Raw genomic sequence first — 15310 nt, 5'->3', positions numbered from 1 at the left:
GCCAGCAAAGCTGCTTTGTACGTGCAGTGAGCAAAGTCTCCGTTACACTAGCAGGACATACGCCTTGCGCCAAACCCTGCCCTTACCAATAGGGTTAGGCAGCCAGCTATGCAATTTCAAATGAATAGCCAGAATGGGAAGGAGTGAATACATGTGGAGACACCAGTCTCCTGGGAGAGCCTTTAGACACAAGGGTTTTGGGCTATGAGGTAGGTAACGAGTGTCCTAGTACGGTACTGATTTAAGCTCATCTCAAATCCCATGACTTGACAAAGGATTCAATTGAACTTAGACAACATCGGGGCCAGGAAAACCTGGTCTTCCCTTTCTGCCCAGTAGTAGGATAGTATTATTTACTTCCAGCAATTAGAGCTCTAAAACAGGTGTAAAGGTATTTTTTCGTTTTAAGCACAACCATTAAAGGGGAGTTTGGAACATAAACAAAATAAAAGTAAGCACATTATCCAGGAGACAACAAGACAACATCCAGGACACATTATCCAGGCCACATTGGCATCCTTCCAGGCTGCACTTCTTGATAGCTAAACTACAAGTTTATTTACATATACAATACAAAACAGATATGCATCCATTTTTACCAAGAGGGCTTGCAGGAACTGGAATAGTCACTCAAGATCTTCTGTCAAGGTCACAGCAGAAACCACCACTGATCTCTGCAGCTTTAAAATCCCAACTCCTTCCTCAAATTTACTAGCCTTAGCGCTCCCTGGAGCATGAGGCAGGGTAAGAAGGACAGGAGTTGAGAGTTTCCCCAGACACACACACTTTACCTTTGCTGCAGGCAAAAAGAACTTCACATCCACATTTTTGCTCCAGGTCCAAGTTCCCAATGAAGTCACAGTAATGGGATCATTACAGGCATGTATGCAGTCATCAGGAACTGAACTACTGCCTGTAACCGGTGTCAGAGGTTACTGATACAAAACCGCAGATGGAAGGGACTTCTAGTCAAGCCAGACTTGGCCTCGATTTGAACCAGTGCTCTGAATAAGCAGCTTGTCCATCAACCAGCCCTCTCTGAGATCAGAGGGTATTACTGTAGCTGTTTCCAGAGCTATGCTTGCATATTAGCCCCAGTAACTGCAGACATGTTAGGATCACCACTGGATCTAGCTGACTGAGTATTTACCTGTACCAAGCATATTTTGCAGCATGTCCTGACAGCTACAATGTTAGCTGTACATCTGTGAATCACTGAGCCTAGAATCTGTAAAACACAGCTATATTACAGCAGAAGTATCTTGGTCTCTAGCAGCTTCTAGCTTCTCAGGGAGACTGTTTGCTCATCTTTCTACCCACATTTTATACCTCTATCATTTCTTCAGTTTAATAAGTTACATTTGTAAATGCAAGTATCTGCCTTATTTCTCTAGAGTCACCATTGCTCTAAATCAATTCAGGTCATGCTGAAATTAGTCTTGCCCTTCACCAGGTTAACAGCTTCTCCAATTTTGCTATAATTAATACATGTCCGTAGATAAATTACAAATAAAGTGAAAGACAAAAAAGAAGTAGGATTAGTCTGTAGTATTTTTTCTTGCCCCTCCATCCCCAAGTTCAATAAGAAGCCTCTCAAAATCTCACTCTACCACAATTTAGTAAGTCAGCAAAAAAGAGACACTGCTGAAGGTATTTCATAGAAGGAATAACATGTAACCTACAAGAGACTCCTCAATAAATGTGGTCACCACACATAACGCTACCTGTTTTCCTGCAAAAGGGAAAAAGCTCACTCATTTTCTAAGCTTGCACCTTCTTCATAGTCCATTCTACCTGCAGTAAGACTCATCATTTGGTCACTCTGGACAGCAGTAGACCTGCATTTATCATGGTGGAATGTGTCCTCACTGTTTGTTCTTATAGTTTATGGAAAGGCAAGTACAATGACTCATAAAACTGCTGCAAGAAAAAGCTGAAACAAGTTAACAGAATGAGCTTCTTTAAAATGACATCCTTCATCCTACGTTTCCGGCATGCAGAGCCAAAACCACATCACACTTTCGACTGACAGATTTAGAGCTATTATTATCATAAATGGCAAGACCATCACTGAGGCCAAGTAATGCTTCATGATGTGTTCCTGAACTGCTCACAGATCTTAAGTACACTATAAACACTGGAAGGCCTGGTCCTATGTTCTAGAGAAAAGTAATTTTTTACTAATGTACTATTCTTTTCCTTTTGGAAAATTTTATTTTCTTCATGCTGGGAATGATCATCACAAAAATTCTTACCTGTTTTCCATCTAGTGTGTATAAGCGTTTAACCACCCCTGAATCCAGCTTGATGGCATCAGTTATATCAGTAAGAACCTGTTCAAATGAATGTGCTGTCTTCTTGTTGAGCAGAATCCGGACTGCTTTCCGTGGTTTCACTCCGCTCCTGATGATAGTGACTAGTTTAGGCCTAATGAAATCCTTATTCTCTTTTGCATCTGGAGTACCTCCTTTAGCAGTGGCAAGAGACGGCACTGAACGAGAAGTAGAAGTTGTCTTAACATTCACTGACCAGTTTGGGTTTACATTCTTCGTGTACTCCAGTTTCTTGAAGGGTTCTATGGAACCACATACATAGCTTTCCCCTGTGGAAACAAAAATGCGAGACCAGCAAGTCAGATTGGAGGGGGGGAAATAAAACAAACCAAACAAACAAACCCCCCCCCCCCCCCCAAACAAACAAAAAAGCCCAATGAAAAATACCAAATCAAATCCTTCTCAGATTACTAAATATTATTGTTATCATTCTTGATCTACAGTACATAAAGTATTGATCTCTTCCCTTCTCAGATGCTACAGGCTATAAAATATCTTCTAAAGATCACTCATCAGCTAACCATTCAGAAAATGCTGTTACAAAATCCTTGAAAGCAGCAGTTTTCTTTTCAGAAAACACCATCTGCAGTGGGGAACGCTGCTGTCAGTAAGTAGTGTTCATATCTAATCAGCTGCCCAGCCCCAGCACATTATCACAGTAGTCCCCCAGCCTTCATGCTTAAATGGCCTGCTCCTAACAAAAGAGCAGGCCCCAAATGTTTCATATTATTTCCTCTGAAGTGTTATCAAAAACTATAGGTTACAAATAACTTTCTATAAAAGGTGGATGAAAGTGTCATAGGAGATTTGTCAACATTTGATTATCTAAAGCTATAAGTAGCATTCTCCTGACTCAATATATAATATGGAGGGGAAAGGACGGCAAAGAGTAGTAATTAGAATCCTCCTCACAACAAATTTACAATACTTTAAAGAAAAAAAAATATTATAGCTCATATTTCTATTGGAACATTATCTAAAACAAAATATTTTTTGCAGTTACCACACCCACACAATTTCTGGGGAACTATAACATAGCCAGAAAACACCAGCATGTCTCTGCTCAGTAACACCTTAATGCAGTCCAGCTGCAGGCTGCTGGAAAAGGGGCACCTGCTCGGGTGCTCCCAACCTCTCCCTTGAGCTTGACTGAGTGACTGCACTGCCAGTCGCACTGGGCCAGTTGGATCAGCTCGTTGATCTGATTGAACATAACAAAGACAATACTAATTTTGCAACAACAAGCTGATCCAGTTCACCCTCTGGCTGCAAAGAAAGCCCCAAAGAAAACAATACTAGATCCAGCAAGACCACACCTTCCGGCAGCCTGCAGTTAAACTCCATTACGAATAATGCAAAATCCTATCCTGAACAATACCACAAAAACTTCTGAGATGTTTTAATTCTTCTGGGTTCAGTAGTTCAGTGTATGCTACCAGCACAGAGGCCTTCATGTTAGCAGTTTAGCCCAAGGTATTAAAATAAAAACAGAGTAAGAACAAAACTCAGTGATGTACCTCCTATGCCAAAAAGTATGTAAGAACCAAAGAGTTTCCTAGTGATCCCTACCCTAAGGAAAGAGGACTCAGTTCAATTATTAAGTATTTAAATTTTACTTCTGGACACAAATTTTAAGGTTTCAGGGCACCCAACCCAATCCCACAGACAAAACAGCACACAGGAATGCTGGCAGATACACAGAGTTACCACAGTTAGAAAGGGGGGATCCACTGGGACATGAGGCCCCAGATGCAACAGAGGTTCAAGTCTGATGGCATGATGCTCCAAAGGTGAGACAGTAACACACTGTACAGTGATTATCAGAAAGGTAGTGGAAGGACTCCAAAAGAAGACAAAAAAGTCAGAGGAACATGTGAAGATGGACCATTGTGCAGAAAAGATAAATGCAATGACAGCGTAAGATCAAGCAAGAACAATAAAAAGGTTTTTTGTTTTCCTTGTTGGTTTGTTTGGTTTTTTTAAAAGCATTCTTTTAAAGCAGAACAAAATACAGAGATTAAGTAAGACATTCCAATGCTTACTAGTCATCATGTAAATTCAATTTCATCTGCACTTTGCAGTAACATCTACAGTGTTAAGTAAAGAATCCAAGATGGAATGCTTACACCAACCTTACAAGAGACAAAGGTAAGCTCTTCCTTTTATCCCTTGTATATACATGAGAGAGAGATATAGATATATATATATGGTAACATCAGAACAGAAAGGCTTAGCTGCAGTAATGATCCAAGAGTGATCAAACAGTACATATTCTCTTTTATCCATGTCCCTGTCCAATATTTTTAGCACTAGCTACTCAATTACTGCAAGGTCAGATGCACCCACAACACCACATCCATAAAATTAACAAGTTTTTTTAAACATTAATAGTGTTTTGTAGGGAAAAAATAAAAAAGATCCGACTATGAATAGGACTGCACTCAATACAATAAATACCTGTTCTGTAAAATACTTTGCAGAAGTCTCTTATAAAGTTTTAAACAAAATTTATTCTTGTCTCTGCCTGTGTTTGCTGTAAGACTTAAAGTCCACCAGCAACTTCTTTTTTTTTTTTTTTTTTGGGGGGGGGGGTTGAAATAAAAATCAGATTTTCAGGTTCAGTGCTAGCAGAGAAATTACTCAGTTTAGTTGCATGAAATAACATTTATTTAAAACAAGTCTTCATATTAAAACTCACTTCTCAAAGGGTAGGCACATAAACAAATGGCCATACATATTGTACCCAGAAGATTTACATTTAGTTTATTAAGAACTCTTTTGGTTCCCCTTCTTGAAAGGATAGCATTCCACATGATTTTTAATATCAGCTATATTTAAAGGTCAGCTGGGTTCCTTGTAGCACTTAACAGCACGTCAGCTCTTCATTACAAAACTAATTTTGTGTAGATGACCATAAAAAAGACCAATATAATCATTGAAGTTATGGAACTGTTTTAACATCAGACTTTTTTCCCTTTCTTCATTTCCAACAGCACTATATTACATCAATAAAATATTTGTACCAAGATATATTCTTTTTTCCCTTGAAGAGGCTCATATTTAGCTACAGAGCATCTTGGAGGTAGAGTATCCAAGGCCTTCTAAGATGAAATATCTTTAGTAAGAGCTATTGTATACAGGAAAACAGGACTACAGACACCTCTCCCATAATGCTGTTATTTAAGACTTTTTATACTTCAAGCAAAGTGCTGGGGCTTATAAACCTTTAGGGATGTCAGCCAGGGACTGCAGTTCTCATTCACGGTGGTCCTAAGGGCCAGGCCTGTAAGAACAAAAACTAAATGGACAAAACCCCTATATCCTAAAAGTATCTTATATCTGACCTTAAGATCAGTAAACCCTGTTTTACGGTGACATCCAGCAAGTTTTAAGTACCCAAAACACTAGAAACACTCAAATACAAACTTAAACCTCCTGAACGTGGGACCCACGCTGACAGCAGCCAGAAATTTCAATATCTAGCCTAATCCTTTAGCACCCACGGTGTTTGTATGCAGAGGAAATCTCAAAGAAAAGGGCAAAAAGCCTTCACCTAGATTTTCATCCTCTCTTCTTTTTCAGTTACCCTAAGGAGACAAGACTGCAAACAAGTTTCACAAGGGGCATGACTTACTAGTCCAATAAATCCACCTTCTGACTTAATTATTGCTTCCTCACCAAAACTATTAGGTGATGACACATTTTTCTTTTTTTCTTCTTTTTATTTTTGGTAACCTTTGGCTACAACTGCCTCACAGACAACAGCCTACCCCCATGACTTGTACCTGAGGGGAGACAGAAGCTGTGATCTGTGGACAGGCAATATCAGCAGCAAGTTGGTTTTCCCAGCTCCGAAGCACCAGGAAAATACACTTCTGCAGGTAATCCCACTGAGCAGCATCAGCTCTTACTCTGCGTCAGGCCTAAGCACAAATACAGCCCACAAACACCGGCTTTGACTAACTGGCAGCTGGAGGAAGAAGGCGACAATTTCCAAACTAGATTTGTAACAGAATACACGTTAAAGAAGGAATCTTTGGAGACAGTGGATTAAACAAAAGCATAGAAAAGACAGCCCACTTAAAGTGTCTATTTGACTGCAGCGCCCCAAGAGAGGGGAGCGAATGTTTCGTAGTGCAGTCAGCTGTCACTAATGACATTTTGACTCTTGATTACAGTATCAATAGCCATTAGAAAAAGAAAAGGGGGACACCCAGCTGGTCTGGGATATCTTGCATCTAGGAAAAATGTCATTACTAAATCTTACAAAGTATCCCTTTCCTGACAGCCCTCCTGCCTCCTCAAAGCAACAGTGCAAATGAAACGCACACCACTTTAACCCGTCAAAAAAAAGATACACAATGCTTGTTTGCCAGTTTTGAAGCAGTCATCCTAAAACTTAAGTTGTGCAAATGCTCAACATTTCAGGAAATTCCATGTGGAACACTTAAAATAAATCTTTGCATTGAGAAGCTAATCAGAAAGCTAATCATGTAGAAGGGCAGATCCCAAAACATGGTTTATGCTTAAAAACAAACAAACAAACAAAAAAACAAAACAAAAAACCAAACCACACAACCTACTACCTCCAGTTACACATCTATCAAAATTCAATGCAGCTGAACCACTAGAGCCATGTAACACTGAAGGATAGTTCTTATGACAGAAGGTCATGACAGAATTTCATTACATGCTTCATGTATTAAAAATATAATTTAAAAAATAATATCTGTGTACAAGGTGGCTGCTAAGGAGACATTGAATCACTGCCTGTAAGTACTGGAGCTTTCCTGATGCAAGTGTTGATTCCTTCTTTGGCATATTGGTATTAGCAGTTAGTTTGTTTCCTTCAGCTTACCGATACTCTCACTACAAGAATGATCAAGGCATTATCTCTTAAAAGGGATTATTTGCATTGCTTTTCTGTGCTAAAGGCAACTTCACCTAAAATGGCTTCATAAAGAAGCCAGCTGGTCTTAGGTGAAAACCTTGCAGAAGGAATAGAGAACCTGTTTGACTCATGCAAGCAGAGAGGGAACAACTAACCCCTCCTTGTAAGGCAGCAGGACTGACAAATTATTGAAAATAGCGTTGATTCCTTGTAGGAGAGTACGTACGAGGAAAGGAAAGTTAATTTATGAGCCCATCAGAGATTGAGGGAACTGCAGTAATTGCACGCTTTGGTGGCGAGGCATCCTGGCGAGGATGCTCAGTGCAGTAGTCATTCATTGCGGTCCATTTCCCCAGCAGATGGGGCAATAAACAGATTAAGAGAACATGGAAGGGACTGGCACCCCAGCACTCTGTGCAACAGGCACACGTGCCCTTCTTCACTTCCACCCTTTGATTTTGTACATGTAAAAAGGCAGAAAAGCAATCTCCCAGGTGAAAGGACAAAGAATTCTGACTATCCCTCCCCACACAGAGCAGACTGCAAAAGGAAGATGACCTGAACCAAATAAGTTACTACCTGATAGTTCCCAAATGTGTTAGTTAATAGAGCAATAACCTACTTAAACTACATTACTGCTGCCTTGTCTTTCTGCAGTGTCTGAAAAAATACAACACTGCAAAAGAGATGGAGCATCTACAGGAAATAAATCTGACCTACCCATGTTCACCTAGCAATCAGATGCACCAGAAACTTTAAATTAGATATCCTCAGACCTTTTAAAGGACTTTTCACACATGATTCTTTCTGCTCAGCTCAGACTAAAAATTCTTTTTTTCTTTCCTCATCAAAAGCCAAGTGAAAAAAAGAGACATACTTCTTCCCCCTCTACCCCCCCAAATTTCTGCAGTCTTGCTACAAGCAAGATAGGCATTGTAGACACTTAAAAAAAATAACTGGAAAGCACTTACAATAAGAAACCATGGGACCCTCCCAGAAGCTGTTAAGACACAATGCAAGTCAACTGGCTAATGGATGAATCTTCTCAAATTCATGAAATAAAATAATCAAATAAGCAGTGCCAGAACAACCCACTAACATTTTATGCAACAGAATTATTCAGATGTTTGTTTATTAAACAATATAAGGATTGCAGGCATTTCTGCCACAGGATCCAGTCCAAGCTTCACTAACTTTCATAGCCCTGGATCAAGTCCATGGTAAATATCCAGTGTAAATTCAATCCTATAAACAAATGTCCACATAGATTCAGCTCTACAAACATTTAAACAGATACTTTACTATTATTATCTTGATAGCATATTACATATGCATATGAATGTTTCCAGCCCATCAATTCCCAGCTGCTGAGGTAGGCATGACTTAGAAGAAAAAGCATTAGCTCCAGAGCGCATCAGAGACCACGTCAATCAATTCCTACAATCTGGCCTGGCTGGGCTTCTCACCAGCACTGCTGGAGCGGATGGCAGGGTCAAGGAAGAAGTAGTAGTAGCAAGTAGGAGAGGGAAAAGCTGAGATAAGAGGAATGAGGTGACAGTGGGAGTAGCAAGACCCACATACAAAAAAAGTCAGGAATTCTGTCACAGCCCACCAGTTTAGCAAGGAGACTCTGCCTTCTGAAACCTCCAGGTTTCAGAAACCTTCTGAAACCTGCCAGAAGCTGGCAGGCAGCTTCTCTGCTGCATCGAACACAAAGTACCTACCTCCACTCACAAGAGCCTTCCTGCAGCCCTCCTGTGACCCACCGTCTTCTCTGGCACTGCAGTGAGGTTCACATCTCCCAAGAGCTACTGGTCAGTTACAGCCATTACCAGATTTTAAAACTGGTATATCTGTGCTCTTGCAAACTGCTCCTTCAATGAGGATTGTAGCTCTGAGATAACCCCTGAGAGACATTCATTTTTCTTTTCCAGATTATTCCTTAAAACTATTTTTGCCATTATGCCTACACAAAATGTGCACGCACAGATACAAGTCTTTACAATAGTTTGGCAGCGCACCCAATATTGACATGTGACAATATTGTTTCCCAGTACTCTCTCACCTTGTGGTTTGGGGTTTTTGGTTTGTCTTTGACTGCCAGTTCTCTGCTGCAGGGTTCATCTTTTGTGGTATGTATTGTGGAAACCTAAAACAATTGATTCCGGTACATACCCAAGACTCTGAGGTAATATTATAATAAAAATTAATGAGACAGGGATGCAGTTCTGGCTATGGATTGATTCTGTGGTCTTTGTTCCACATAGCAGGACTCCAGGAGTAAAAACTGTAAATAATACTCTCCGTTTCAGAGTTATCCTGCTCATTCCAATCTATTACTGTTCTTGTTACACTGTTCAATGGTAATTTTGGGGGTAAGATCCATCAGTCCACCTCTGCCTTCAGCTTTAAAGATGATACACTTTTGGAAAAGTAAAAGGCATTGAGTCCTTTCCCAAGACTTTGTTTGCAGCTAGACAATTTAGCCTCAAGAGCAACTTTGTCTTTATTGTTTCTACATGCTTCAATTACATGTCATACCTAGGGAATAAAGTCATGTCACATTTGGAAACCATTCTTTAAAAGTAAGAGGTCCTAAACATCAGGTCTGACAAAAAGAAGGTAACCTGAATCCATTGCATTCTTTCCTTCATCTAAGGTGACAGGAGAAGAGAAGTTAAAGAGCATGTGAAACTTTCTACAAGAGTACATACCCCTTGTTATCAAATTCTAACAGATCTCACATGCCCCAAGTCTTAAAAAAAAAAAAAAACCCCAACCAAAAAAACCCACCAAAACCCTAGGGAAGTCAGTTTCAAATAAAGGGAAGATACGTCCACGCACCTCAAAATAACTTACAGCGCCAGCATATGGCCATGCCAGCTCTGAATTGTATGCAGGACAGAACTAAATATTACTGAGGCAAAACAGCTCCTTTACGATATTTTTCCTTTGGGACTATCTTTCATGCAGTTCTATGTATTTAGCTCTGGGATGAAAGATAGTGGCTGCTGTCTTGTTTCCCCTAGGAGCTAGTTGCTTCTCTGTCTTCATGTACTGTATGGGAAGGTAAGAGTACAGTAACTTCCTCACAGGCATAAAGGCAAAAAAACAACACCAAATCAAGGCCTTACACATTTACCTTACAATGCAATCACTAAAATTAATGCCCAAGGAAAAGAAAGAAAAAAAAATCATCTAAATTCATAACAGTCTCATTAAATGAATTCATACAGTAAGGGAATAGTCTCACCATGAAGAAAGCAATGCTTCATATTTCAATAGTTTGAGCACAAATGTCATTTGGCAAGAGGCAAAAATCAAGTGATTTTCCAGCTATTTAAACACAAAGCACAGCTTCAAGCTAATTAATGCTGTACCAGACTAGCCAAACACTAATAAATTTGTACAGTAAAGAGTGGAAGAGGCTTACATAAAAACCATTACTGAGCTAATAATATATGAACCTGTACTCAGTGAAGCTTTATGGGGGAAACAACAAAATAACCCACCTTGCAGTTTTATACAAACAGACAGAAGCCCCCTTTCAGGTGGAACAAGGATGTAGCTCTCTACTTGCACACAAACACTGACTTCTGTAAATCCCACAGTGTTAATGGCACAAGAAAATAAGACTGTCCAGCTTGAACTACACACAGGAAGGGAGGATGTGTTCATTGAAAAGGTAAGGAATAAAGTCCCACAGAACTAAAATAAATCCCAAAGCCCTTCTTTAAAATAAACTTATGCTCTTGTACTGTCATTCATTTTGACTGACTGATTTATAACTGGTATTATTCTTCTCTGGAATGCCAAAATAAACCTATCTTATAGGTTGCTGAATTTATTTCTGCATTCAGTTCTTTCTTTTCAAAAGCTGGTTCTGACTGGCAGCAAAAGACTGTGCAAATCAACATTAACGTCAATGATATTTACTTCTTGATGAGCATACCAATCAAATAAGCACAATTATTTATACCACTACTGAGAACAAAATGCACAAACACTGCTTTTAAACAGATGTTGATTAATATTGGTCTTTCCTCCCAAAAATTGATTTTCTCCACCAATTAAATACTGTCCTGACAAACACAGTTCTAACTCTGCCCTGGAATTCATAACATTGATCTTAAGACCAGTTTCCTTTCCATTTCACTAAACCTATGGTCCTAACCCCAAAAACCCTTACTTACATAGACAATCCTATGACTTTGATTTTCTTTTTGAGTGTCTTCATGTTGTCTCCTACTCTCCTTTTTATGCAAGGAGGATTATCAAGAATATCCTCTTCTCCAAACTTCTCCTTAATAAGCTTTCCTCTGCTATGACACCTAACAGAGACAACTCAATGGTGGCTGAACACCTGCTATGCAAAGATGTGCTCCTCTTTCAGGAACTTTATTCAGCATTATTCTTTTCTTCTTCTCTCCCCACATTAGCCTTCTTCTGATCCTCTCATTACATCCTGATACTGCAAGTTCTCTCACCCGATGCTAAAAATGAACATCGTGCAGAAATTACAATCTCCGTTACCACTCTAAATTGGCTGTCCAGTGGCTACGGACCCATGTTTTACAGGTTTGCCCATGGCACATCGGGGCCAGGGGCAAGATGGAAGCAACAATGAAAAAATTGTTCCACCTTTATTTTCTTTGAACACAGTCAAGCACCTGTATTTAAACTTTGCAGATGAAAAGCAACCTCAGTTATGGCCACGTGCTAGTTAATGCTTTCAGACCTTACACGTTCTGATGTTTTATACTAGGAGCTATTGCCTACACACACAAAAAGAAACCCACTGCAAGCAAGAAGCACTTTATGATGGAAAAGCTACTTTAGCAATTTGTAAAACTTGTAAAAGGTTTTATTAATATCCTAGGCCTAATATTCAAATTGATTAACGCTGACAGCTTCTTTTGCCAACAAAACTGTCACTGAAGGAGTGATAAATTCAGTGTCGATGAGCAAATTAGCAACTGGCATCTCTGATGTTTGACAGTGACCAAGACCCGTCAGTTCTGACCAAATCACTGGTAATGTTTTATACTGCAGGTACATGAGCCTTATTTAAAAACAAGGTAAGGATGCCAATGGACTAGGGAAGAAGAAAAGGGAAATGCTACAGGAGAGAAAAGTTTACAATCTACTCCAGCTGAACCATGACTACAACACTACTCTTTTAACAGGTTGCCTACATTCATGCCACTCCATGAGAGGCAAGTATTTTACTTAAGGCATATTTACTTGTAGGGAAGAGTTGGAGCTCTTCGGTAGGTACAGACAGACTTAAAAAAAAAAAAAAAAATCCATCAGAACTGAATTTCATTCAGGTTTCATCAGCACCACAGACCTTGTCAAGTTTAACTGACTTAACTCTCATTGGCATTTTTAAATATGCAAGTTCAAAAGAAGCAGCAGATGCGATCTTCAAGATCTAGGACTATCAACACTAGGTTAACAGAAAGGGAAAGGCCAGATACTTTCAACAAGAGCTAAATAAGTAGCAAGGCAACAACATTTCATGGCACAATTTAAGATATTCACAATTCTAGTTATACCATCAGAGATCCTCTATCAATAAGAACAACAATACCATTACCTATTTGCAGAAGACTTAACAGATTAGACAAACAAACACTGACTCAAACATAACTTTACACCTCCAAATCTTACTGCTGACCTTCTACTAGCTGGTCCAAGGAGGAAATCTTCTTGGAGCCATCAATTGTGTAGATTGTTCTCACTCCCTGGGGCAGATTCACATTGTCAGACAGAGTTCGGGTCAGATCAGCCAGGAGAGCTTCAAAGGATCTAAACCGGTCAGGGGAGATGGCATATACAATCCCTTTGAAATACCGGTCTCCATTACGATAGAAGCGAACTTTCTTGGCTTTTTTCTCAGAACTCAGGGTCTGTAGAGTACGGGTTCGGTAAAAGCTGCAGTGGGCACTGTGAGTAGGGCTGGGCAAGCCATTTACCCGGGACCCTCTGCCATATCGCTGCGCTTTATCACGCTCATCAAAATGCTCCAGCTCCATATCTCTCCCAAAGGACATCTTGAAGTTCAACCTAAGGGATGCACAAAAGAAGATAAAAAGTTTAAGAGACTTATACATTTTAAGGAAGCTCACTTTGAGACTGCACGTTCTATACATGGCACTTAGAGAGGACTACTTTCCAGGTTGAGAAAAATGTTTGAATGAAACCATGCTATGTTCACATGTTTATTTTACAGCTAACTCTCTTGCCATGCCATAAAACCTGGTTTATAAGTTAGGCTTTTATACATTATAGAAATGCCACTCATTAAACCAACTGCTAGCAATATGCAAACACTAAAAAGTGCTTGTTCAAATTCAGTGAGAACTCTGAAAATGAGGTGACAAGGTTGAGCTACTGCAAAAAAGAACACATCAACTTTCTACTTTTTTCTCATGTTATATTCAGGTGCTATTTGAGTCTAGTCTACCTTCTAGACCATTCGCCCCTACTAAACTGTTTGTTCCAACTGTGATCTCAAGAGGTGCCATTTCAGAAGGGCAACCAGTCACTAACAAGTAAGCAATTAAGAACTACTCAGAGGAATAGACATTGAGGTTGATGATGAGAATCAGGACTACCACTGCCAGTACGTGGACTTAGTGGGTCAAGTCCACTGTTCAAAAGTCCTTGCGTATTCCAACCATTGGTTTCCCTACAGCCTAAGCTTTGTAGTAAGTTACTTCTGCTGTCCTTGTGCAAGCACTCTGCATACTCTGAACCAAGAGAAGTGCTCAAATGTCTTGAAATTAAAAAAAAAAAAGATTAGAGGGAGACAGGAAACTAGTATTTTTCAGTGAGCAAGCTACTTTAGTGCTTAATAAAATTTGCAAGGTTTTATTAATATCCTAGGCCTAATATTCAAATTGATTAAGGCTGACAGCTTCTTTTGCCTACAAAACTAATCACTGAAGGAGCGATAAATTCAGTGTCAAGGGGCAAATTAGCATCTGGCCCATGTTTGACAGTGAAAAAAACCTGTCATCTCTGACCAAAATTATCTCAGTTGTTCAGTATAGTTCACATAAATGGAAGTTCACATGTTCTGAAATGAAATCAAGGAGGAAAGTACTTCCATTCCTTTTTACAACCAACACAAGACTAAATAGTACAAATTGCACAATAATCTTCACAAATAAAAGAAACAAAAATATGAAAAAAATTTAGAATGACCAAAAGATCATTAGGTCCAAAACACACTTCTTTTGATTTAAGAGCCACCTAGATTTGCAGTTGTCTGCAGAATAAGCAAAGCACAGTAAGTTTATTTATAGCACAGATACACAGACCTAATTTAGAAGTGGTCTCTCTCATTGATTTCCAATAAAAAGAAAAAAATAGCCAGCACAAGCTTTGCTTCAACCCCTCATAATTGTGTGACCATTAAGAAAAAAAATATATTCAGACCAGCTGTAAAACAGTAGGAGGAAATATAGAAAGACTTATGGATGCTCTTTAGCTTACAGAAGTTTGTATTAAACCAATGATTATACAGCTGGACCCTGATGCTGCAAAGCTGTAGGGGATGTGCTCAACAACTTCTGAGAGCTGTTCACGTGCTTGGCTAGAACGAGCACCTAAGGCTAACCACTGCAAGTGCGGGGCCTTGGTGGAAATTATTCACCCTGCTTTGGTTACAGCTCACAACTTATTTTGTTACATTGGCACAGGATCCCCTGCTTATGTATATATGCAGCATTTATATTTGTAAATACTTTAAAGGTACCTAACATATATATATGGTGCAGTATATATGTGTGCATGTATATATACACACACACATAAAAAGACTAATCTACGGTTTTCCTCCTCAGTATACATACACACATACACCCCACTTCAGTGAAAAGAACAAGAACATTTGCTGTGGCATTTCACTGACACTTCTCTATGGATTAAATACGAAATATCACTTAGTGGCCACAGCCTAGGATCAAGACTATACCACCAACATTTCCATGTTAAAAATTATTTGTAAGTTGTTTTACTTCATTTCTAATTCCAATGAGAACCTGTTATTCAGATTTAAACAATCCCAGAACTCACA

At 39.4% G+C, this 15310-nt stretch overlaps 1 protein-coding gene across 3 annotated transcripts in view; it reads right to left on the bottom strand.

Moving 5' to 3' along the window:
• Nucleotides 1-15310, bottom strand: part of DCLK1 (doublecortin like kinase 1) — a 249300-nt gene that overhangs the window by 232357 nt on the left and 1633 nt on the right. For all 3 annotated transcript variants that reach the window (XM_075490767.1, XM_075490766.1, XM_075490769.1), the window contains exons 2-3: nucleotides 12905-13293; nucleotides 2256-2602 (exon numbers count right to left, since the gene is read on the bottom strand). In XM_075490767.1, the coding sequence (XP_075346882.1) occupies nucleotides 2256-2602; nucleotides 12905-13280 (723 nt within the window). In that variant the 5' untranslated portion in view covers nucleotides 13281-13293. The remainder of the gene's footprint in view (nucleotides 1-2255; nucleotides 2603-12904; nucleotides 13294-15310) is intronic.

Source organism: Mycteria americana, chromosome 1 (assembly GCF_035582795.1).
Source record: "Mycteria americana isolate JAX WOST 10 ecotype Jacksonville Zoo and Gardens chromosome 1, USCA_MyAme_1.0, whole genome shotgun sequence".
NCBI lineage: Eukaryota > Metazoa > Chordata > Aves > Ciconiiformes > Ciconiidae > Mycteria > Mycteria americana.
The sequence above is the reverse complement of the archived record's forward strand: the minus strand, read 5'-3'. Positions and strand labels throughout refer to the sequence as shown.